Source organism: Alligator sinensis, unplaced genomic scaffold (assembly GCF_000455745.1).
Source record: "Alligator sinensis unplaced genomic scaffold, ASM45574v1 scaffold665_1, whole genome shotgun sequence".
Taxonomy (NCBI): Eukaryota; Metazoa; Chordata; order Crocodylia; family Alligatoridae; genus Alligator; species Alligator sinensis.
This window is the reverse complement of record NW_005842034.1, coordinates 2,509,142-2,534,706: the sequence shown is the minus strand read 5'-3', so window position 1 is coordinate 2,534,706 and position 25,565 is coordinate 2,509,142. Positions and strand designations below refer to the sequence as shown.

General features: G+C 42.2%; 1 protein-coding gene across 1 annotated transcript in view; it reads right to left on the bottom strand.

Annotated features, from left to right (window-relative positions):
- The window catches only part of CNTNAP3C (contactin associated protein like 3C), a gene marked incomplete at its 3' end in the record, with an annotated part of 368,072 nt that overhangs the window by 256,722 nt on the left and 85,785 nt on the right, over positions 1-25,565 (bottom strand). Inside the window, exon 2 of the mRNA XM_025202664.1 lies at positions 7,923-8,033. Within this exon, the coding sequence (XP_025058449.1) occupies positions 7,923-8,033 (111 nt within the window). The remainder of the gene's footprint in view (positions 1-7,922; positions 8,034-25,565) is intronic.

Genomic DNA, 25,565 nt, shown 5'->3' with positions numbered 1-25,565 from the left:
TGGCAGCATAAGTGGACAGCATAATTAAAATACATGGAATTCTTCCTAGCTTGGGGAAAGAGAGAGGTATAAGCCAGATTTGTTGGCTGCTTAGCAGACACTACATTCAATCTTCTTCTGTCACAATCTTATCAAGTAATTGTGAATGAATGTGGGCTTTTAAGGTGTGAAGGTTGCAGCCAAAGCCTTGTCTGGCTCATTTAACTGTGTGAGTGCCAGGGCTCCAGCCAAGATGTATTTGAGTTCATAGAACTGCTGTCCTCTGGGATCATCACATTTTAGTTGCATGAAGCAAGTGCTTATTAATGAAGTTTGGCCTCTTTGTATAACTTGTGTAGTGGAGCATAGCTCCATCTGTGACTGAAACCCATTAAACTAAACCTCTGCCCAGAGTATATACTTGGAGAGAGGGTAATGGAAAGGAAGGGACTGGGACATGTACAGCCACAGTGAAATCCTGGCTCTGCTGAAATTAAAGGGTCAAAAGTCAAACAGCCATTGATTTCAATGGTGACAGGATTTTATCTGGGAAACATAGCCAGCATTTATAGAATTTAAGCATCTCCAACTACAGGTGATACACAATTTTGGAAGTAGACACAATTTTGGTTTGGTGCCTTAGTTCTACTAAGTCCACCTTTTGGTGCTAAAACCTTTTTTGGGGGGGAGGTAAGAACTGGAAAGGGGGCAAGGGGAAGGGAGGACAGAGTAGAATCTAGTATTTAGTCTCTCTGTGGCTTAATTTCTCATCTGCGAATCAAATATTATTAAGCTTCCTTTTCTTTTGCTTATTTAAATCATAAACACACCCAGGCAAGTGACCAATTCTTTTGTGTTTGTATAATGTCTAACACAATGTAACCAGAATTTCAGTGCCAGTAAGATACAGATCAGTTATAAAGATAATGATAATTGGCTGAAGAAACGAAATAACAGCTCCAGCCCTCAGATTTCTTTAACTTTTAATAAGCAATTTCCTATAAAGCTGAAGTATCAAAACTATTTTGAAATTCCCCATTTCTATGAATATTAACTACAGAGATAAATAATACTTGTATAGTGCTACTTATACCAAAGCATCTGATGAAATAGGCTATTGCCTACACATGCTTTTGCCTTTCTAAACAAGGTGCCATCCTGCCCCGTGTTTTGCCTGACTTCAGACTAACATGGCTAACTACCTCTATCAGAACACTATTTATTTTAGTCTAGATGCATGAAGTTTGAGACAGAGGGGACCTGCAGATGATCACTGTGTCTGACCTCATAAAGCTCACAAGCCCTTACATTGCTCTTATTTCACACTATTGAGCCCAATGATATTTGTTTACCTACAGTTTGTCTTACAGAAAGGCACCTGGACTGATTTAGGACATGGAGAAAGGAAGCATCTACCGTTTCCCTTGGTAATTTTTTTCAGTAGTTAATCCATTTCTGGACAAAATCACATCTTGCTTTCAATTTCACTTTATCTGACTTCAGCTTCCAAACACTGGTTCTTGTTATATTTCATCTACATGATTAGAAAGGCCTTTAAAACCTGGTATTTTTCCTCTGTGAACACTCTTGGAATTTTAGTCAAGTCACCTCCCAATCCCCTCTTTAAATACTAAACAAACTGAATCCTTTATGTCTCTTTCCACAGGGCATTTGCTGCAGCCCTCAAATAGTTTTTTTGGCTTCTTTTTGTACCTTCTCTAATGTCTGAACAATCATTATAAAAAAGACACCAGATCCTATACAGTATATCATCATTGATCTTACCAGTGTCATATTCAGAAGTAAAAAATCAACTTACTTCTACTGCTAATTATTCCCAAAGACTTACTCTACAGCCAAAGAATGCTTTTGCCTTTTTTGCCACAGCCCATTACAGGGAGTTGAGACAGAGATTCTTATCCATTGCGACTCTTAAATCCTTTTCACAGTTTCTGCTTTCCAAGATACAACCTCCTAGTCAGTAAGTGTGGCCCATATTCCTGGTTCCTCGATATCTACGTTCACATTTAGCTTTATTAAAACTCATTTTCTTTGAATGGGCCAATGTCTGAAGTGATCCAGATCACTCGGTAGGACTGTCCTGTCTGCATTGTTACTTACCATTTTACCAATCTTTATGTCATCACAATTTTGTCAACATTGAATTTGTATTTACTTCAGTGCAAATACTGAAAAGAGACAGTATCTTTCTCTTTAGAACTCAATCAGGAAAAAATCCATTTCATGTCCAAATCCATAAGGAACAGGCCTCCATTGACATCTTTCTTGAGATCTGTCAACTAGTCAGTCTTTAAGCCAATTATATGGAACTTACTTGACATAGCTTAGTGCTTTTTTAAAATTAGAATGTCAGTGTGATACTAAGGAAGCAGGCAGGGTAGATTTGCACCTTAAAGAACAACTGAACCAGAGATGCATAAGCTTTTGTAAGCAGTGGCTTATTGGGATAAAAATCAATAGTCTTGGTTTAGACCATACTTAACACAATCTGGTCTGTGAATGATTTTTTGTTTTGCAAGTCCCCATTCAAGTTCACTTCTAAAGTCTCCTTGTGTAAGGGCCACATCACATGAGACCCTTAGCCCAGGGATCTGTGCAACAAGACCTAAGAACAGCTTCTCTGAGTCAGCATTTTTACATGTAGGGATGTGTCTGTCCAATGTAGTACTAGGTTGCATGCATTGTAAACGTTTATCATTGTATCTTTACAGTTACCTTTACCAACCAAACTTCTAATCTTTCAAAAAATTAAACTCAGGTTTGTTTAGCAAGACCTATTTTCCATAATATGATGACTGGCATTATTAATTAAATGATATCTCTATTATTTACCTGCTTGTTAACTAAAATAGGAATAACTATCCTGTTGTTACCTAGGATCAACCTCTTTACTCTTTTACATACTGCCCCTTAACATTCTTCTAGTTTTCTGGAATTTTTTTTCTGATAGTTGAGGCTGTATTAAATATTAACATCACTGGACAGACTTCTACTCTGTAGGCTTACAATCCTGTATGTACTAGATTGATGTTTTTTGTCATTATTCTTCATCATCCTTATGAGATGCAAATACATTATCCTGCTTCCTTCCATTTGGGCTAGGGACAGACATTCAAAAAGCTGGAGCATGAATTGATTCAATCTTTGCTGGTTAGTCTAACCTGCAAAACTTGAACTGATTTTCAAGGGTACAGACATTCACATTTAATTCTGGAAATGCAGGCACATGCCTGCAGTGGCTCAGGTTAGAAGCTGGGGGGCACTAGAGCAGCCCTCCCTTCTATTTGCAGCAGCTGCAAGGTGGGAGAGAAGCTGACCACCTGGAGAGGGCATGGCCAGGCCCCAATAGGAACTAACTATGGTTGTAGAGGGGTTTAAATCCCCACCCTGGCCTGTAGGGACCCCAACAGCCCTTGCCAGGCTTGTCCCCAAGACCAGACTCCAGCCAGGGCAATGCCTCAGGAAAAGAGGGGCAGAGCTGGCCAGCATGGCCCTACTATCCACCCAGGGCTGGGGCTGTGGCTGCAACTGAGCCTGCAGGGCTGAGCCCAGCCAGCCTGCAGGTGTTGCTGAGGGTAGAGGCAGAGGGGCAGTCTGGGCTGGGGCCATGGGGGCTGCACAGTAGCAGATTGCTCTCGGCTCCCTGCACACAAACTAGGTGGGGCTGTCATGAAGGGCCCTTCCCAGCCCGCTGCGGCTGCGTGACAGCCTAGCCCAGCAGCACAGATGGGGGCTGGCTGGGGAGTGGGTTTCCCAGGTCAGGTTGGAGGCATCAGTGAGCCCCAAACCCAGCAGCCACCGCTGCCATGCTCCCTGCCCTGTGCAGCACCTACGGCTGCAGGTGCACAAAGAGCAATGGGCTAGCCAGGGCTAGGGGGGGCTATTCTGCCTCCCCCTTGCCTCCAGGTGCCACTACCGCAGCCGTGCCTCATCATTCTGGGTGGGAAGCTTCAGCCCTATGGCTTCTGCCCAGCACATAGAGCTCCAGCTCCTTGATGCCTTGGAAGGCAGAAGGTGTATGGGTGGAAAGCATCCAGGGTTGCAGCCAGAGCTCCATGCATGGCACAGAAGCCACCGGGCTGAAGCTTCCCCTACCCCCCCCGCCCCCGCTACCTTCTGGAGCAGTGCAACAGTGGCAGAAATGGGAGGGGGAGTAACCGCTGGAGGCAAGGGGAAGCTGGCTTAGCCTTCCAGGTATGTTTTTCTCCCCTCGCCTCCAACAGCAGCTCCTGCTCCTGTCACATTGCACAGTCCTGCTCAGGCTGGGGGAGCATCCTTCAGCTTGGTGGCTTCAACCTGAGCTGTGCTGAAGCACCCAGGCTGAAGAAAGCTCCCCTAGCCCTGAGTGATGTTGCATGGTGCATCAGGAACAGGAGACACAGCTGCAGGTAAGAGGAAAAAAACAGCCTTGCTGGACCAAGCCAGCTTCCCCTCACCTCCAGTGGCTACTCTCCCTCTGCTGCACTGCTCCGGGAGGTGGTTTGGGGGGTTGGGGGGTGGAGGATGAGGCAGATGGAGCTTCAGTCTTGTGGCTTCTGCCCTGCCATGGAGCTCTGGCTGCAGTCCCTGGAAGCCTTCCCCCCGGACGCCTTCCACCTTCCAAGGTGTTTGGGAGCTGGCATGGAGCACCACACACTGGGCAGAAGTCACGAGGCTGAAGCTTCCTGCCCCCACCACCCAGACTGCAGTGGCATGGCTGCAGCAGCTGAAGGTGAAGGGGTCAGAATAGCACCCCAGGCTCCAGCCAGCCCACTGCTGGTTGTGCACCTGCAGCCCCAGGTACTACACAGGGCAGGGGATGCGGCAGTGGCAGCTTTCAGTCTTGGGGCCCGCTGGCACCTCTGAGCTGGCCCAGAAAGCCCACTCCCCAGCCAGCTCCCACCTGTGCTGCTGAGCCGGCTGTCACACAGAGGGCTGGGAAGTGCCCTGCCCCCATGGGCCACTCTGCCGGGCCCTACCCAGCTGGCTGGAGCTTCATGACAGCCCTGTCCAGCTTGGGCATAGGGAGCTGTGCAGCCCTCATGGCCCGAGCCCAAAATGCAGCCCACAGCCCACTGCGGGACTCTGATTTAACTGAAATCAGAAAGGGATCTGGGACAGAAGTTGTATAAACTGGTTTGACACAAATTAGTTATGTTTGATATTACATTCAGTCAGGTTTATCTTAAACCAGTTTTGGCCATTTTGAAACTGGTTTGTATGCACTGAACTTGAATTCTGTTATAGGTTTAAACCAGTTAATGATCACTTATGGTTTATGTGTAACTTCTGTTCCTAGCTACACACAACAGAAATATCCACTGCATATCCTTTTCTGCTTCATTTTAACGTTTTCACCATCTCCGTTTCTTAATGGATCGATCCCATTGCTGGAATTTCTTTTGTTTCTTAATATACTTATAACTGCTTGTTGCACCTCACCCTGGCATCCATGATATTACCCTGATGTATTTAGGTTCCCTTATTGATTTTCTGCAATTGAATACTTCTAATTTACATTGGTTTCTATGTATTTGTTCCACAGCTGTACCCTTCCATTTTTAATGTTTTATTTTAATTTCATTTCATTGTAATTGTTGTATTGACTTTACCACTGAAACAAGATGGACTTTTATCCATTTCTTTCTTTTTTCTTGATGGAGTAATCCTGACCATTTTATAAACTATTCTTTAAAAAATTATTTCTTTTGTTTAACGAGGTGTCTTTTTCATCTCGGTCAACTTTGCTCATATTTTTCACTAGCTTTGTACTTTTGAACCACCCATTGGTTAGGACTGTCCTCTGAGTGTCCATATTTAGCGTAGGCAGGTCATGATCACTGGTCCCTTGGCAACTATCAACTTCCAGACTAGAAATTAATTATTTTTTATCATTCATGATAATGTCCAAAATAAGAGTTACCTCATGCAGGATAAAATAGTTTTTATGACAGAAAATTAAAATCTACATTAGAATTATAATTCCAATACTGTTTTACCATTGTCAGAAGGAGATCACAAGCATAATGCTCCCAAACTGTGTTTAAATTCCCTATGAAAAATATAGTTTTTTTTTTCAGTCTATATAGGTTAGCTTGGCAAACATTTCTCAAGTGAAAATACTTGCTTATCTACAAAACCACACACTCATGAGGATATACTTATATTCACATGAAGAACTCTTCTTATATGTTGAAATACATGGACTCTGGTTGCACAACTTTTCACCAAAGGCACAAAAGGAAATCAAATTCAGCTTCAGAAATTCTGAACATGTTGATAAGAGAAATTGTTTATGATTGCCACAGCTCTACCACTGAGAGATTCTAGTGCTTACAAAGGAAATACAAATTAAGGATAATCTACTGAAGGGTAGAGGGCATCTTCATTGCTTTTTTCTCCATCTGTTGGAAGAGTTGAACCATGCCAGGGAAAAGTGGCTAACTAAGTGGTCTGGTCATGAACTACTAAAAAAACAAAATGTTTGAGCATGTTAGAGACATTCAGATAAGACATTCTGAGTAAGAGATTCAGATCTGCATCCTGCTGGGTACTGTGACCCTCAGGTGTAAAGAATGAACAGGCACGGAGATAGCAATTCTCTAATTAGACAACCCACTGGTTTGGATATGGATGTACATATAACAGAAAGATGTCAGAGGTAAAGCTATGATCATTGTGAGTGCCTGAACACATAAGGAGGAAGGGGAAAGCAACTGAAAATATATCTCTAATATGACACTGATAATTTTTGTAGTACAAGCAATAGAGCAAAATGAATTAAATTTCTTAGGAGTGCATTTTATTGAGACAATCCTCCAATCTGATCAAGAGCAAACATAATGTGAGGTCCTAAGGTAAGTGTCCTTATGAACACTTTAGAATACAGTTGACCTCTTTTATAATGAAATCCTTTTAATATATCAGGCTCACTTAAGCAGAGGTTCACACTAATCATATTTGCAAAGTCCATGTTGTTGTAATAAAGCAATTTGGGACCTACATTCTACTTCACTATAAATAGTCCCAAGCTAGAGTAAAGCATGAGTTCCAATGTACTGTACCATTAAAAAAAAACAGATAGAAAGCTCTTTGGAAACAGAAAGTATTATTACTACTTATTTCACCATACTCATCATTATGTAAACATCTTCTAACATTTCATATTTTAGAACATTATACACATATATTTAATATATAAATATTTAATTTATACAATAAATATACCAGCAGAATTAAATGCATTTGATGTCTTAATAAGCAGAGTTTTTCTTGATGTCTGTAATAATACTGCATTACTATAGATCCTAAATTTACTGCTAGCCTGTGATGACAATGACCTGGCCAACATAAACTGGTTTCGCTACCCTAATCATTCCTTCTTCATCAGCTCTCTTAAGAGAGTAAGCCGATGATATGCTTTATTTATTTCCATGCATCAGTACCTAATGTTGACATAACTCCTATAGGGCTGAAAAGGAAATCCTTAGTCCAAGTTTAGTGTTGCAGGTGTAATCTACCATCATGATCTAGTACAAAGATTGAGAAAAAGTTGCCTTGAAAAATTAAAAGGAGAGAGGAGAGAGTTCAGTAACCAACTGCATATCTATATTTTTTGCATCAGTTAAATAAGCATAACAGTGCACCAAATTCAGTTCAATCATGTCCTCTTCTGACCTTAATGTGTGGCCCAAATTATCATTAGTTGTAGTTTGTCATTAACATCTACTGAGGTTTTGGTGGATGTGTGCGACTCACTCCTTCAAAAGAACTCTTTTGGAGCACGTATATTTTCACAAATTATGATTTCAACATTCTGTGCAGATACCACACAAACTGCTCACTGATCTCTTATTTTTTTCCTACTTATTTTTTTCTAAGTAACAAATGCCTTTGGAAAAATTGAGAACATTTAGCACAAATCAACAGATAAAAAGACTCACCATCTCTTCTATTAAGCCTTGCAAATCCAGGACTATGACTGCTAGACAGCTCTGATGAACTGCTGAATGATGACTGAGGCAAGGCAGACACCAGCTGATCATCACAATTGTCTGTCAGAGAAAAGCATCATGTTCAGGTTAATCCAATGAATACTGCTTACTGGAAATTGTAACCAGAAGAGAACACTGAAGAAATATCTGAATTGACCTCCTATTTGAGGAAGCATGTTCCAGAATGTTTATTTTATGTTTTATTTTATATACTGTATCAGTACTGGCCCTGGAACAGTTTTTTAAAATCAATGCGTTATCAGCTTACCACAGTGTAATATAATACATTCCCTGATTCTTTATATGCACCAAGTTCTATCCTAATTTCAAAGACAGACCTGATAAATGGTCCACAGCTCACTAACTACTATTTACAGATAAAGATACTGACACCTGATATTCCTTTTTAGATAGAGCAGCATGAAGTTTTGACTTGGGCACATGCTTTATATTTTCCTATGTATATTGAAGCGCAATCATATGAAATCCAATTACTAGCTCAAAAAAGTCTATGTTAAGTACTGCTTAGATGATAAAACTCAGGTTTCCTTGTTTTGGCCAATTTTATGTATGTTTGATACGGAAGCGACATGAAATCATTGTTGAACAATTATTAGCATGCAAGTCTCAAATTCACATAGAAAGAAACTACAGTGTTTCGGTGAAAGCAACTTAACTACAGTTCACAATCAATGGTGTATAAGCAAGCAAATGCAAATCAATATTTTGGATGTTAAATTCCTTTCCAGTTCAATTACTATACAGGATGGGTGTTCATTCTCCGTTTAAATTCGCAAAATATAAATTGAGAATCGATACCTGTTTTAGTTTTAGCCAAAAGAAGACTGCATTATAATGCAAGAAAATGTAAGCAAGCCTATTCCTGACTATGCTTTGCTGGCATAATTCTTGTTTAGGGAGGAAAAAAAGAAAAAGTAAAATTACATAAAGCATTACCATTTGAGAGCTGGCCTAAAGATCTAAATCCCTTTCTGGTGTTCAAGAACATTCCCTAGATGCAATCTCCTATCATGAAATCTATCTATCCAACTGGCATTAAAATTTGAGGAAAGAAGAATTCAAGATTGTTCACTTGCCTTAAAGAAAATCCTAAATGCTTTAGCAATGTTTTAATTACTGTCAGGTCAGTACTGAAGAGAGAAATATGTATTTCTAATGAATAATTATTTGCCCTGTCAATTAGTAGTGATTCTTTACAGTTGTATTGATGTCTCCAGTTTTTTTATTTCTATATCTTCTAAGTTTAGAACAGCTATTTTAACACCAACAAAACTGGCTGCTGAAAGGTTGAGGCTGGCAATATTGACCAAGTTTGTGGGTGTCCTATTATTTTTACTAAAGATACTCAGCCTTCTATGAGTCTATACACAAAATGAGAGTGGATACATTTGAGGACCATACCCCCAATTGACAACCATAAAAGAGGAGGACTGATCTCTTGGACTAGTTACAAATAAACCAGTTTAAGTGATCAGAAACTGGTTTAAACCTGTAACAGAACAGTTCACTGCACATAAACCAGTTTCAAAATGGCTGAAATTGGGTTAAGATAAACCTGGTTGAATGCAATATCAGACTCAACTGATTTCGGTCAAACCAGTTTCTGAAACTCCTGCCCCGGACTCCTTCCTGGTTTAAGTTAAATCAGAGTCCTCTAACATGCTTTCCAGCCCTAGGCAGAGTTGTGTTGTCTACTCCAGCACAGTAGACTGACCTCCCCCCTCCCCTCCAGCAAGCCCTAGCTCAGTGGTGGCTGGTCAATAGGTGACGGTTGGGTGCCACCCCATCAGTTTCAAAAGACATGATCAATCATGTCATGATTATGCAGGCTGGTTCAGCCAACTATGCATATGCACAGTAAGGCACCTTGGGGCAATCTCCTTACCACCCCAATGGCGAATGTGCAGTCGAAACACTTCAACAGTTAGAATGTATTGCAATAACCACTTGTTTAAGCAGGCAGCCAGGCTCCTGTACTGATGCCCCAGCCTGGATGAAGAGCTGTTAGGAGGAAGGCAGAAGACAGGGGACGCCATATGCAGAGTATATGCAAGCAGCCTGCAGAGTAGCTCCAGCAGGTAAGTGGGGGGAGAGGGGGATTGAGGTGGGCTACAGCTGTGATCTGTGCTCTGCTTGCTCCATGCCTTGCTGCTGCCTTTGAAAGCAGTGTGATGCAGACTCACTGCCTGGCCTGCCCAGCAGTGGGACTCATACGGCATTGTGCTATGCCACTTTCAAAGGCAGCAGCGAGGCATGGAGCAGGCAGAGCACAGATCACAGCTGTAGCCCAATCATGCCCCTTGGTTGCCCAGCACCACACCCCTGGAGGAGCTGCCGGGCTCTTCCCAGGGACAGTGTGGGGTGGGCATGGGGGTCCCACAGGCTCCAGCCCCTCCAGCTCAGCCTTGCATCTGAGGCTGGCCCCGTTCTGGCCTCCCTTCCCCGGGCAGTGCAGGGCTGGGGCCAGTGCAGGGCTGCAAGTTGACAGAGACTCCCAGTGCTGGGCAACAGCTTTGGGTATAGGGGAAGGGATGAATTCATTGGGCCCCAGTCCTGATCCCAGCCCTGGCTCTGCTTTGATCCCTGGTCAGTCCCAACTCCATTCTCCATGCCCCCGGGCTGTTCCCCCTCCTTCTGCAAACTTTCCTGGGTGGGGGGTGCATGCACATGTTCAGATCCCTCCCTCTGCCTATGCCACCCACCCCACTTGTCTCCAAGTTCACCAGCTGCGCCTACCCTGGCTGGGATCTGGGGCCAGAGAGAGGGGTTAAATCCCCATTCTCCCAGTTAAACCTCCCTTCCCCCAAGTACAGAGCTGCCCTGCCCTGCTAAACTTACTGAAACTTAGCTCTGGCTATGACTGTGAACTACAAATCCCAGAAGCACCTGGAAGCAGGAACAGGAAGTGATGAGCAAATCTGCAGAGTCCTGCTGCTATGGTACTGGACTGCAAATGCCAGGGACCTTGTGGGCAGCAGGAAGAGAAACTGAACACACAGCTCATGCCAGCTATGTACTAGAGAGCCATGCTCTAGCACTCCCAGTTTCTGACTTGAGCCACTGCAGGCATATGGCTGCATTTCCTGAATCAAAAGAGAATGTCCGTCCAGTTGTTTCTAAGTTGAATCTCTGCAGTTTAAGCTAACCTGCAAAGACTGAATCAATTTAACCTCAGGCTTTTTTACTGTCTGTACTTAGCCTTGAAGGGGAAAATGGCGGGCGGGGGGAAATACACACTTATGAAGAGTGTGCACACCCTACTGACACCCTGCAAAGGGCTTTTCTTAAGGTTTGAAGTGAACTATAGAAAGGGGAGAATTTTGATTTTCACTTGTTAATACTCCAGAAAAGTTTTTAAAATGCTGTTACTACCACTTGTTTCTTTATTTTATTCAGTGAGCTACTTGCACTAGTGATGAAAGAAAGTCTAGCCTATACATGAAGTCAAGCATAAAATTAAGAACCATGGCTATCAGGGAGAAAAATCTGCTTAGAAAATAGAGAACCAGCACAATTGCTCTGTTTCCTCCAACTTTCTGATCATTACTAACCATTTTATTTCAAACTTCACTTTCATTTTGGCAAAAATACATTTTTCCCCCAGTTTGTTTTAGAATGTAAAATGTGTTTTTTATTTTTAACTTTGGCTCATGTTCATGAGCCTTTTCCAGTGCAAATCCTTATTCTAGCTAAAGAAGATTGGACTATACCTCCAGAACCTATTACTCTATGTCCCTTGTGAGGAGAGAGTATAACTCAGTTATAAAATGACATTTCAACGAAACTTGACACAACATGACTGACACATACAAGCATTGGAACTGAGTACTATAGCAACCTCAATTCCTCCATGACTCAGAACCACAGGGATATATTCAGAAGAGAACCTATACCCCTTTTGCGAAGCAAATTGCACTGCCACTAGATGGATGAGTCAGTTGCCTCTAATATCTATGCCCACTGACTACATTACCTATCAGATGACCTTCACATGTTGAGGTCACTGAAAATGGGTAGCAGTGCTATTTTGTTCTATTTATAAGCTCTAATATAAGTACTTGGTTGATGCCCATACATTGTTCCATACAACATATTCTTAGTCTAACTAATTAACACTAAACAGTTTTATACATTGCTGTCACAACCCAATTAACTTGTGCCCATGCCACTGAGCAAGAGATACCATTCAAATCATCTTCATTTGAATATTAAGGGTTAAAAGACATCCCTGCCAAAATTCCTTGAAACAAAACGCGGCCGGAGTACTGTAGATAATTGGTCAGCTGAAATAAAATGCTACGGGAAACTATATATAATTGGTCCAAAAATAAGCGTAAGCTCCTCACACGTAGCACACACGTAACAGGTAGAGAAACCTAACCCACTACCTTGTAACTTGAGGAGACAAAGAGCTGCCACCTGCCAAAAATTAAAGATTTCATATAACGGTTCACAATTGGGCATTCCTGTAAAACACCTCTGCCTATAAATAGTTTAACAGTTTCCGCCCAAGGCGGAGAGCTCTGGGGATCTCACAGGAAACACCTGTGCTTGTCACCAGAGAATTGGGAAATTGATCAATTCCCAATCGATCACCCTGTCAGCGTAAAATATTGACGTAGAAAGTCTTGCAAGCGCGACTGTCCGTTTTCGGCGCCACGTCCGTCATTATCTCATCATAACTTAACTGAGTGCGTGTACTCGACTCTGTAACCGAAGTTATATGCGTATACTCAACTCTGTAACCGAAGCTGTAATGGAACAAAGGCTCGCCTGCGTCGTCCATCACTATCTAGGCGACGTAAGTAAACAAACTCCTGTAACCTACACGCGTCTGTGCCTGGTTAATTCCACTCCATCTATCCTGCCGAGCTCTAAATCTAAACGCTCTGGTGTGTGAGTCAAGCGGCTGCCGGCGGCTGCTCTGATTCACGACAATTGCATGGTATGTCATGCTTTTGTCTTTGTGTATTGGAAACACACAAAATAGGCACAGGAATATATAGAAGCTGATATTTAAAGACTAATAAGCAAGACATTTTCCCCTCTTACAATGCATTGATCAAAAAAATGAGCCCTGTACCATAAATATCTAATATTTAGGTAATTATGCATTTATTTGTATGGTATGTATGATGCTAACTTATAACACCTAGAAAGCATTCAGGTTTCAGAAGTTTTATTTATTTTTAACACCAGATTCAGTAAGGATTCCCTAATTCCCCAAAACAAACCATGCAAGAATTGTAGGAGCCAGATGATCAATACTGACCTGTTTCTTTCTTTTAATAAAAGTCATTCAATACAGCTTACTTTAGTATTTGCTGTTTTTAATATTGTTTCACTTGCACTGAAATACACAATATAATGTTACAAAAGTTGTTCAGTATCATGCTAAGTTCTATACTTATCATATACTACTTTGGTAAGACTGGCAAAAAGCTGGCTTGGTATTCCAGCAGTAAAGCCAATCAGCTGGTATGTGAGAGACCCTTGTTCTGGGATCTCGATCACTGCTCGAGGGAGAAATCTTTCCTTTTAACCAGAAATTCCATCCTAAACTGAGAAACCTTCCAAAGACAATATTTGAGAAAAATAAGTGTGCTTCTATAAAAAGTTTTGTTTCTAACACATTAGCATTTTTCAATAAAAAATTAGATTTTGCCAATAGAAAAATCCTTTCTGACTAGCCCTAAGAGAGAGACTCTTTCCTTACTCTAATAAACTTGTATGCTTTTTCTTTGATTATTAAGTCCCTTTCTAATCATTTTCAGATTAATAACAATAGGATGCAATACATTATGGTTATACTTTGGACTGAGCAATTTATAGCTTTAATACTTGACTTAGTGGACTATGCCTTGATTTACCAGAATTTAACTGAGAGGAGAAAACAGACACTAATTTTACACATAACAGTGAAAATGAGATTACAGATTGAGAGCTGGGGGCAGGGGGTGGGGGGGCGATAAAAAACAGCTCTAATCTACAGCCATATCTTGATAGTGGTAAGATTCCAACTGAATGATTTTCCCAGGAACTATCCATGTCTTGTTTTGACTTGTGGGTGCTCATTCAGAAAAAAAAAAGTAGGTCCCAAATGTTGAAACAGCACTCAGACTTGCCTTCTCATTCACCCCAAACTTTATTAATAATTGGATGCAGACACAATTACTTGTGGATACAAATTATGAAGAGATAACAAAACAAAAAAAGAAAAGAAAAAAGGATTTAATTAGCAAATAACTATGAAATTCAAAATAAGAAATGTCCTAAAATATTATGCCAATTTTAAATTGTACAAAGACTATTCAGCCTCTGGTATAAATTGACATAATTTCCATTGGCCTAATACTGATCTCACACTGTTGTCACTGTATAACTCCACTGCCTTTCCTAATATCACTCTTGATTTACAAGGGATAGAGGTAAAATAAAAATCAGCTACAAAGTGAATTATACCTACTCAAGTTGAATTTGGCCCTGGCAGTGTTAGGGACTTGTTCTGTTAACAGGAACTTGTTTGGTCTTGTAGCTGTCTTCTTATTGTAACAACCAGTCTACCAAACAGGAAAACAATTTTATTGTACTGGATTTTCTTTAAATACAAATGAAGAGTCAGTCTGTTCCCAAAAGAGTTTAGCATCTAATTGCTCCTTGGCGCACAGCCTGCACAGCCACTGAAAACCAAGTCAGTGCAAGTTGCACTACTATCACTATGATATTCCTTTATACCTGTTTTCACACTTTTACTTGGCATATTACTTATAATTTCTTTCATCACTGAACTTGGCACAGAGTCTTCTATTAGACATTTGTTCAGGTAGTATGGGCAAATTTTGTTGTATAAATTCTATAAGCCAAATTTACAGCAATTTAAAAACAACAGAAGAAAAATTGCACTGCATTTAATGTCATCAAATTTGCAATGCATTACATTCTTGAGATAAATAATCTAATTGATAAACAATATCTAAGGATTTCAAAGGATGAAATGTAAAGGAAGCATTTCATATAATGGTTTTCAGTATTATTTACATATATCTTACACTAAAAAAAGGCTGGGTGAAGGGAGTATTTGATAGCATTCTAGCTGCATGTTGTGATGTTAATGTGAAGAGCTTGGTCTAGAGACAAATACAGACTTTCAGACCTCAGGCCCTGCAGACTGAACAGGTTGCAGAGCTGGAACAAACACTCTCCAGAGAGGAAGGGGAAGAAGACAGGCAGTTGCTCGTGGTACCACCACTGCCAAGGACTGATGGAGCAGTATATTGACTTTAGTTATAATAGCAGCCACTTAAAAACCAGATGTCTGAAAATGAGAAATACAGGAGAGATCATTGTCTGGTGTTGGGAAAAATTGAAATAAAATTAAAATAAAAACCCAGAAGCTACAGATGTAAGCACAAGAGGGAGTATATCAACAAACAAATTATTTTGCTCCATCAGCCACTTTGCACAGCTCATTCCAGTTATCTCAAGCCTTGTCTTTTTATTTAACTTAATCACAGAGAAGGTTTAAGATAATCTATTAAGCAGCTGAGCCTTCATATAGAACCACAGCTGTAAGTGCTATGTATGCAAAACATGCTAGTTTATTCTCCTCTCCCCTTACCCATTTTAAAATACTGATAGTAATACTACCTTTGGAAAAAATCAATATGCAACTTCTAAGTAAACTCACAGAGAGAATATCAACTGTAACATCATGCTTCACATGGCTCAGGTAAGCCAGAATAGCATATTGCATTGTAAAATAAGCATTGTAACCATGTTTATAACATTACATTTGATGTTTTTGTTTAGTGTCTTTGATACAAAGCATTGGCTTACGTTAGCAGCACTAAAACAAGACATGTCAAAAACCATGACAGCTAGAGAATAAATATAGCAGAATGTTGTAAGCACACACTTTAGCTCCTAAATAGTAGAAAACAATCTCATTTATAGATATTGAGTCCCTTCTTTAATCTGTATCATGAATCATAAAAATCACAGAATCATAGGAAAATAGGGCTGGAAGGGACCTTCAGAGGTCATCTAGACCAACCCCCTTTCCTGAGGCAGGATTGTCCCTATCCAAACTATTTTATACGAATATGTTGTCCAACATATTAGCAAAACTCCATTGTCAGTTGACATAAACAGAAGATGTAACACCCTAACCTGCCAAAGGTGAAGCAGAGGACCATGGTGGCCAACATCCTGCTTCTTCAAAGGTTGTTAAAATAACCTTCAGATACAAGGAAAAGGACCACACCCCCTGCTACAGAGGAAGGCTGAAGTCCCCACAGTTCATAACAACCTGACCATGGGGTAAAAATCCTTCCCAGCTCCAAATATGGCAGCTGGTCTGACCCTGGAGAGGAGGGAGGGGAGGCAAGAACTTCTAGCGAGGATGTGGGGAGTATCGCCATGGGACAACACCAGAGGGGAGAAACCAATCAAGCCACAAGAATGGCATTTTAGAAGCAGCTGTTCGCCGCATTTAAAGGAGCCACAGGAGAGAGCTGTGCAGCAGGGAGGAGGGGAAGAGAATGGGAGGAGTCTCCTCGAGTGTGGAGAATGGGGAGAGGATCGTGGAGACAGGGCAATCCAGGAGCTCATCCCAGCAAGAGAGAGAGGGCTGGGTGAAGAAAGGGGCCCTGAAGAAGAGAGAGACCCTATATGGGACCACACAGGACGAGAAGCGGAGAAGCTGCGAGAAAAGGAGACAGGAGTGTGGATGCCCTTAAAAAAATAAAAAAAAATAAAAAAAATAAATTGAGAAAGGGAGAAGGGGACGGTGACAGAGATATAAGGAAGCCTTACCTTTGATTTTGGTTTAGTTGTTGACTATTCCCAATAGGGTCTAATAGACAAAGTAATGTAGCATAGGTAAATACTTATCCAAATGTTAAAAGCGGAAAAGTTCAAGGCAATTCTTGATATGGATGTGAATCACAGACGGATTGATTAATATATTAAAAAAGAGAAGAATACTCTGAAAGTGTTTTTGAAAAGAACTTAAAAAAAAACAAAAAAAACCCCTTTTTTTTGTCCTGTAATGGTTAAAAGTGTATCGACACTCGAAGGATAATAAAGAGAGTTACCTAATTATGACAGTGTGGTCTGAGTATTGCCCAAAAATCCATGCATCAGTAACAGAGACAATGGAAATGTGGGACCGCTGATAAAAAGGGTTAGGGACTATTGGTATCCTAATGCGGCGAGCAATACCTCCTGACCAATAACATCTACCATCATCAAGACGTGGCAGACGAGAGTTGGAATAGATGCAGGAGGTGAAGGCCGAGACAGTCAGTGCTAACCCCCTCCACAGAGGAATCTCTGAGTTTAAGTCCCAGCAGGAGCATTTCCACACCCCATTCAAAATCCCCTACCTTGGCTTCAACCAGTATCCAATGCTTCTGAGAAAGCCAAAAAACACAAACAAACAAAACCTGGCTCATGTAGCAGCAGGAGAGGAAACAATTTCTTCCTTGCCCCATGTGGCACCCAGCAAAATCCAGAAGCATGGGACATATCCACAGTACAGCATAGGCATAAATGCACCTAGACCATCCCTGACCAATGCTTATCTAAATTTTTCTTGAACATGTCTAATATCTCACTATTTTACTGCCTGACTGTTTTTCATGATGTCCTATCTAAACATACTTTGCTGCAACTTCCAGCCATTGCCTCATGTCCAACTCTCTGCAGTGAGAGTAAGAGTGTCACAGGGAAAAACAAAAGGGAGGACCCCAAAGGGCCAGGGGGGAACCCCAGGAACAGGAATCCTCAGAAGGGAAAGGAGGAAAAGACAAAGGTAAAGGGGAATACTCATCTGCAGCAGAGCCTGTGGTGAAGCTGGAACACGAGGAAGAGCCTACGTGGATCGTCAGCCATGCCTTTAAACAGCTGCGGCTGGCCAGTGGTGTCAGCGGCGATTGCTGGCCGGTGGAAATAAAATGGGCCACCGGTGAAGAGGCAGGGGGCAGACAGACACCAGCAGGAGCACCAGCCAGAGGGGCCTCTCCAAAACTCCCGAGGGAGTGAAAGGAACCGGAGGCCGTTTCCCCCCAGCGGGGAAGGATCCTGCAGCACATGCTGCAAGCCAGAGACTGCTGGCTGCAGCATAGACAGCCAAGAGCCAGAGGTGGCCCCTCCTGACTGGAAGCCCGGAGAAAAGGGCAGAGGGGCACGGAAAGACCCTGACACCAGTGACTGCAGCAGAGAGGCTGGAGGTGCTGACGCATTACCTGGCACCAGACCAGGTGGGACCATTGAGGGCACCAGGGAAGCCGAAGAGGCACACCAGGTGGGAGACAGGAGGCCAGGGCAGTACGAGAGGCTGCGAAGCATGGACCTTGGCGGCATGTCACCAATCCTGTGGGTAATGGGTGGACAGGCATCCACTGAAGGACCGCAGGGGGTCCGAAGATATAGAAGGCTGGGCGATGAGGGAGAGGAATTGTGGTGGAGACCACAGGATATCACGGCCACATACAGGGTCTAGCATTGCCCCATAGGGTCAGGGGTGGGTTGGTAGTGACTCGGTCAAGGGAGACTGGCAAGGGTATGGTTGGGTCCCTTAGAGTGTGTCAGTGGGTTTTTGTATTTATTTTTTTGTATTTTGTGTTTCCCACTTTTGGAGGGGTTGAGTGTCAGGGCTCGTGGAGCCTGATTGTTACGTAGGCCTCGGGGTCAGTGTTAGCTTTAAGGAAAGGCAGTGGCCTCATGGCCCAGGGAGGATAGTGCAGGCTGCCGATGCTTTCAGCAGGGAGACTCATCCTTCCCGCAAAAGTAATCATGGACTCAACGCTCGGGAACCTGGCCATGAGGACAGCAGTGACCCACCAGGGATGGGTGTAAGGGCGAGGTAGAGGGGAGGTGGAGCCTCACAGAAGACCGCCGGATAGACGTTCCACCATTGAGGGACTCCGAGTGGTTTGACCCTCCACTGAACTAAGATTCAAAGTCGTGGCAGGAAAGACTGGGGAAGACCACACCAGAAGAGGACACCTACTTGATGGACTAACAGGGACAGTAAAGTGGACACCATCGAACATTCGGACCGAAGTCACGTGTGACCGGATGTTTGAGGCCAGGCAGGTACAAAGAGAAAACTACCCATGGGGCATTAATTCAACCAATTTTAGCAGAAATCCAATAGCTAAAAACCTGTGGGAGATGTTGGAAAGTTAGGGTCAGTTTTGTAATGTATCTTTAACTCAGGCCCTGATACTGGGTTCAAGGATTTTGTATGGGCAACAGTTTGGGCATACATTTATGTGCACAAATATTGGACTCAAGCATGTAATTACTACAACCATGCATGCAAAATGTGAATGGACATAAGAAACTGTCAGCTGTTTGTAAAGTCCCCAGATAAAAAAGCTGCAGTGTTGTTTACTCCGCTCTCCCACCATCAGCTGTGGATTCAAGCCACAACTGAGCCATAATGCATTAAATCACAAATCCCCTTACTTCTATAAGCCTGAGTGACTTCTAAAAGCTTGGCCACTTTCAACATCCAGGTGTTTCCTAGCCCTCCCTGAAGTTAAATATATGCCCCAGTTCACTTAATAGTGTGTGTAAATATTTTATGATGGTTATGGCAGATAACCATATGGTCATCTACTCATCTCAGACGACATTCAGAAGGTCCATTGAAATTATTGGGAATCATGTGACTAACAAACTGAGACATCTACCTCTGTATGCTTGTGCTGGGAAACACTGCACAAGCAGTGGAGCTAATGGAGCTAGTTTTTCTGCCTGTTAATTACCATTACAAGACCCTATTTTCAGTTCATTCTAACTTTTCCAGTCTTCAACCAGTCAGGCTTAAATTTTACAAGTCAAGTGATTGCCTTGGGCTGATTCCCCGCCCCACACCCCCCAAAGTTCATATCTTAGAACAAGGCTAAAGAAAAATATAAACTATGGCTTTGTCAAAATATACTTGCAGCCTCCTTTTTCAACAGATCTAGTGCTCCTGTGCTTTGGGGCAGGAATTTGAAATTTGGCAGGAGAATTGCTTTCTTTGCAGTGATGTGCCTTTGTCTACCCCTGAGAAAAATCTATCAGAAAATCTGCCAACTTGCAAACCTTTGAAAAAGTCCTGGTAACCCATGCTCAGTAGAGAGATCTTTGACAGCACAGCTAAATTCCCTAAGGATTCCTTCCTCACTGAGCATGCTCCAGCACTGGCTATGTGTGTGACTATGCATAAGCATCATCCCCCATGAGTAACTTCATGCCAAGGTAGGGCCAGGCAGTAGAACTGAGAGCAAGGGGCCTATTATGTCTATGTTTTTAATGACCCCTGCTCATGTCCAGGCAACATGGAAGAACAAGACTTCTGAGATGGAAGTAGAAGGAATAAGAGCCAGAGTGGGGAGGAAAAAGGGAGGATGAATAGATTGGGTGAAAAAACTTGGTGAAACTAGACATAGTAGGCATAGTAGGCAGGAAGAGAAATGTGCTGCATACATTCATTTCCAGGAGTGGAAAGTTTCCATCTCTACAAGTGATTCCAGGATAGAGAGCAATCTAGGTGTTCAGCATACAACTACCTACCCTGATCCTTGTGCCTTCCTGAGACCAATTCTTGGAATGTGTAGGTTGCTCCAGTCCACCTGTTTCTGGAAGGACCCAAAGCAACAAGGACTCCAGAATGAGAAGCAGGCACGAGGCTTGCAGTGGTATTTCCTCTGCCCAGCTCCCGGTGCCTGGGCATTGAGCATCTGATAAAAAGCCTCCTGCCCACTTCTCACACTGGGGACTGTGGTGTGTGAGGAGTTAGCAGGAACTGTTTGACTCCCAGTGTACAGGAGGGTCATGAACAGCTACATCCTGTGCCTTCTCCAGACTAGGGTGACTGATCTCCAGAAGGCATGAGAGCCTTTCCTCACAGCTCCTCTCCCTCTAGCTCCCAGGAGAATGTAAGCTGTGGGAAAGTGTACAAATGTTAAATTTCCTTGGAGAACCTTTTCTGAGAGTGAATTCTAACTGGTTGGAATTGGGTCATTTTTTTGCCTAGAACCACCATTTTTGCTCCAGGAGAAAAAAATTGGAATGGCTGTATACTCATGGTTTCTAGTGGGAAAGTGGTGATCCTCCTGGTAGAAATGAAACATCTGAACGTGGCCACTGATTGTCTGAGCAAGAGGACTTAGACTGGGAGCTGGTGTGGAGAGAATAACAATAGGCTGGGAACAGGCTGAGTAGGGATGCTGGGACCAGAAGATAGGAAGAAAGGCAGAGTGCAAATGGCTGAGCAAGGAGAATGGGAAAAGAGACAGAAACAAGATTCAGTTTCTTAACCCAGTTGCTTCATATCCCCTACTTTCAATCATCTTTAGGACTTCTGCCTCATTTGTTAAATACTGTGGAAAATACAGAATAAATAAGGGATGAGACTGCAGGAAGACAAGGATTAAATGCTGCACTGGAGAAGGGGATTCTGTCCCCGGTGCTATCATGGTTCCTAGGTGAAGTGCAGCAAGTCACTTAAACCTAATCTTTCAAAGGTAGTCACATGTTGAATGTTTCTCATTTTCTGGATGCCTGACTTGATCTACTGAGGCCAAATTCATATTATGTTCAACTTAAATCAATAGACATGTGAAGTGTGATATAATGTTAAATACTCTGGGGGAAAAAAGAGACCACTCTCATTATATCATTAAACTTGTCCATATTTTGTAATTAGCTGGCTCCTGTATCTGCAATATTCAGAAAAAGGTAGTAGAAGTATCTGCAGTATTCAGATAAAGGTAGTAGAGGGTCATATTGTAGTTTTATGATAGCCATATCTGTTTGTTTTGAAATCAATTACTAGTCTGTATTTTATACAAAACCATAATTTGTGGGATTATGTAAAAAAGCAGAAGATGGAACTAGTGAATTGTGTTGTTTGGTAGTACTTACTCAAATTACCTTTATACAGTTTACTTTACATATTTCTTATTAAACTTATTTTTGTAAGCTAGAATACTTCTTGATGAAGCCTTTAATATTAAAAAGTGATAGCATGTTATTTACATTAGCCATTTATCAAAGAATAGCTACATTGTTTTATTAAGAATGAGCTTATTTGTAAAAATCCTCATCAGGGTTTAAAGACATATGTCTACTGTGTTCATTTGGTAGGGAGGAATGAAAGGTTAATGCAATATGTAAATTACTATAATGCAGGCTGGAAGTATTAAAAAATTGTAATGGGTAGTATGCTAGTAAAATGACAAGACCTTGAAAGAAAGCACAGTAGGGTTTATGAATAAATGAATTGAACTAAAATGGGTATGTGATTTAAAAGTAAAATGATATTATTGTAATACTCTGATATGAAATAGATATTTTTTAAAGTCAGTATTCAAAAGGATTTTTTCCATGTAGGTGTACAGTATCAGCAAATGAATTTTATAACTGCACGGAATGTCATTTCCTGTGAAATAAGTCTGCCTTATAGCTTCTCACTGGATTATTAAATTGTCACTCTCTTTTCACTATCCCATTATATTTTGAAAAATCAATACATTTTCATTATGCTTTTCATTTATTTTCCAGCTGAAATATAAACAGATGTTAGTTCAAATTTTATTGGGATTAAGAGAGGTCTCTTATAAAAATTCAAAATATTTTGTAATGTGTCATCACTGATATTGTAGAAAACCTCACTTCCTAATAATGGCCAGATATGGATATATGCTCTAAAAAAGTTTCCATTCAAAGTTCTGGGTTTTGCTCTTATTAAAATCAACCTTGGCTTACAAATTTCCCCTTGGCATCTACCACATGTTCTCAGCTGCTGGAAATGAGAGTGTGTGGTATATGTGAAATATACAATAAAAGCAGTTTCTACTGCTTGCTGGACAAAAGTGAAAATGAACTCTGCATACAATCCACATGCTCATCTCCCTAGCTCTTGCAGCTCAGTTACTCAGTATAAAGAAAGACCTCTTTTTCCTTCATTCTGTTTTTCATAAAGAATCTTCTTTCAGCCATGGGGTGCAATATATGTAAGGCCCTACCAAATTCATAGCTGAAGGGGGCTGTGCTGCACCTCCTTTAATTTTCCCGGCTCTCCGCATGCCCCAGCACCGTTGATTGGTGGGGGGGCCCAGGTTGCAGCTCGCTCCTGATCAGCTGGGAAGCAAAAACCACAGTTTTAAACATGGTGCCATGTTTGCCTCCCTGCCACTGGTTGGCCAAGGGGCCCCAGTGTTGTTTGTTCCTGACCGGCAGGTAGGCAAACATGGCAGCATGTTTAAAATCACAGTTTTCACTTCCCTGCTGATCAGGAGCGAGTTTTAAATGGGGAAATGGAGTTCCTCCACCAATCAGTGGCAGGGGGGGGTGTGGAGGAACCTGAAAGATTAAAGGAGCCACAGAGCAGCCCACTCCACTGTGAATACAGTACGGACCTAACTATATGAGAGAAAACACATTATGTACTATGTAAGTAAATCAATCAATGCATGTTCAAAATGCGCCACAAAATAATCATAATTTTTATTTAGTGCCAAAGAGTGTTCCATGAAGTTATAAAATTCATTTGCTGATACTGTACACCTACATGGAAAAAATCCTTTTTAATACTGACTTAAAAAATATATATTTCATATCAGAGTATTAAAATAATATAATCGGGTACATCTATATGTACCATTAAGGCAACGTGATAAACTCTGGCAGTTTGTGTTGGAGAAAACTTCTTCTGGGCACAGAGTTTACACAGGCACCTGGAACCACAGCACTCTGAGCTGGGGTGGCACAGCCCTGGGCTGGCAAGGGGTCTAGAGGGTCAGCCTTGGGTTCCAGGTGGCAGCACTGGGCAGCAGAGAGGCTGGCTGTGGTACGAGGGTGCTAAAATGCAGGGCTGGGTGGCAGGCTGCCCCCACACTTTAGCATCCTCATGCTCCAACCAGCCCCTGTCACCATCAACACATGCATTTTGTCAGGGTAAATTACTTTGCCGTAGGACAGTATTCTCCTATGGCAGAGATGGTAAATTTACTTCACCCTAATACCAGCACACGTGTAGACTGTGATGCTTTACTGCAGACTTAATTAGTCAACACAGCAGTAAAGTGCACATGTAGATGCACCCATTTTACTTTAAATCACATACCACTTTTTACAGATGAAAAAGCAGGAAAGCTTCATACCTTAAAAAGTTTGCAATCCCATTCTGAAAGAAATAGAAACGATGGATGTGTCAGGTTTGACCTAGAAACCACTACACATAGCCCAAGCAAAAGTCTCTGTTCTGTAACTAATGCCCAACTGCAATGATAAGGAGAAGACAGTCTTAGATAAAGGAGGCTTGAAAACAAAAACAGAATTAGTGGACTAGGGCAAAGAACTGATTTAAATATTAAGATTCACACCCCTAGGTGGGGAGAAAGTATGCTAATGAAACATACATGTATGGAAATGAGATACATAGCTAAAACACAGGTATAGAGACATGCTCAGTAAAGAACTCCTTGCGTCACTCCCTTATAACCAATTAGCAAACAAGAATGCTTATGAAGGTCCAATACTCCTGTATAAAAGATGCTCATAATTAAGACTCTGTGTGCTTGTTACGTGAAATTATTCCGCTTGCACCTTGTATTGCTAGCAATAAATCTTTATACTTTCACCCCTGGTATCTTTATTGGCTTTTGCATACCGGGCACGATCCCAGACTTGAGCTGGGGCTCAACAGTTTTTGGCGACCCAGATGGGACTGCCTTAGATAACTTTGCCCGGACTAGCTGACGACCAGACACAGCTCTTCCTTATCAAATGTCAGGCGCGCCCCGGGATCTCTTTTCCCGGTGAGACTTTTGTTTCAGGGGGAGCTGGATTGCTGAGGCGGCAGTAGCCTAACGGTGCAAAGCCATAGAGTGAAAGTATCAGTAACAGGCACCTGGGTGAGAGGGTAGAAAGGGCATAAGGCCTACCGTCAGCACGCCTGCCTGGGATTATCTCTGTAAGTATTCTGTCTGGCCCGAGTCCAAGACCAGTGATTTTTCCCCTGTGAGGACGAGGACTAAGAACAGATCCCTGGATCCCAGGTAAGTCGGACGGTCAGGACCGGGAAGGCAGCCCTGAGATGGGTACTATTAACAGTAAGGTTAGGAAATGTACCCCCCTCTCTTGTGCATTGGGACATTGGGCAGAGTTTGGTGGAGATCCTATGACTAGGAAGAAAGCTAAATTCTTCTGTGAAACTGCGTGGCCACGCTATCAGCTAGATGATCAAGAACATTGGCCTCCGGAGGGAAGTGTTAATTATAATACTATCTTACAATTGATTTTGTTCTGCCGGCAGAATGGTAAATGGGAGGAATTGATGTATGCGCAAGCGTTTATGTCTCTTTGTAGAAATAGAAAGGTTTTGGAGGAATGTGGACTGGGGGAGGGAGTTGGGGTCTGTGAGATGACTTTGGTAGCTAATAAATCCTGTCCTGGACTGTCCGGAGCCGGAGGCTCTTCCCCCTCTGCTGCCTTTACCATATTCTCTTCCTCTTCCTCCTCCTCCTCCTGATACATCGGATTCCTTGCTGGCATCTGCTCTTCCTGCTT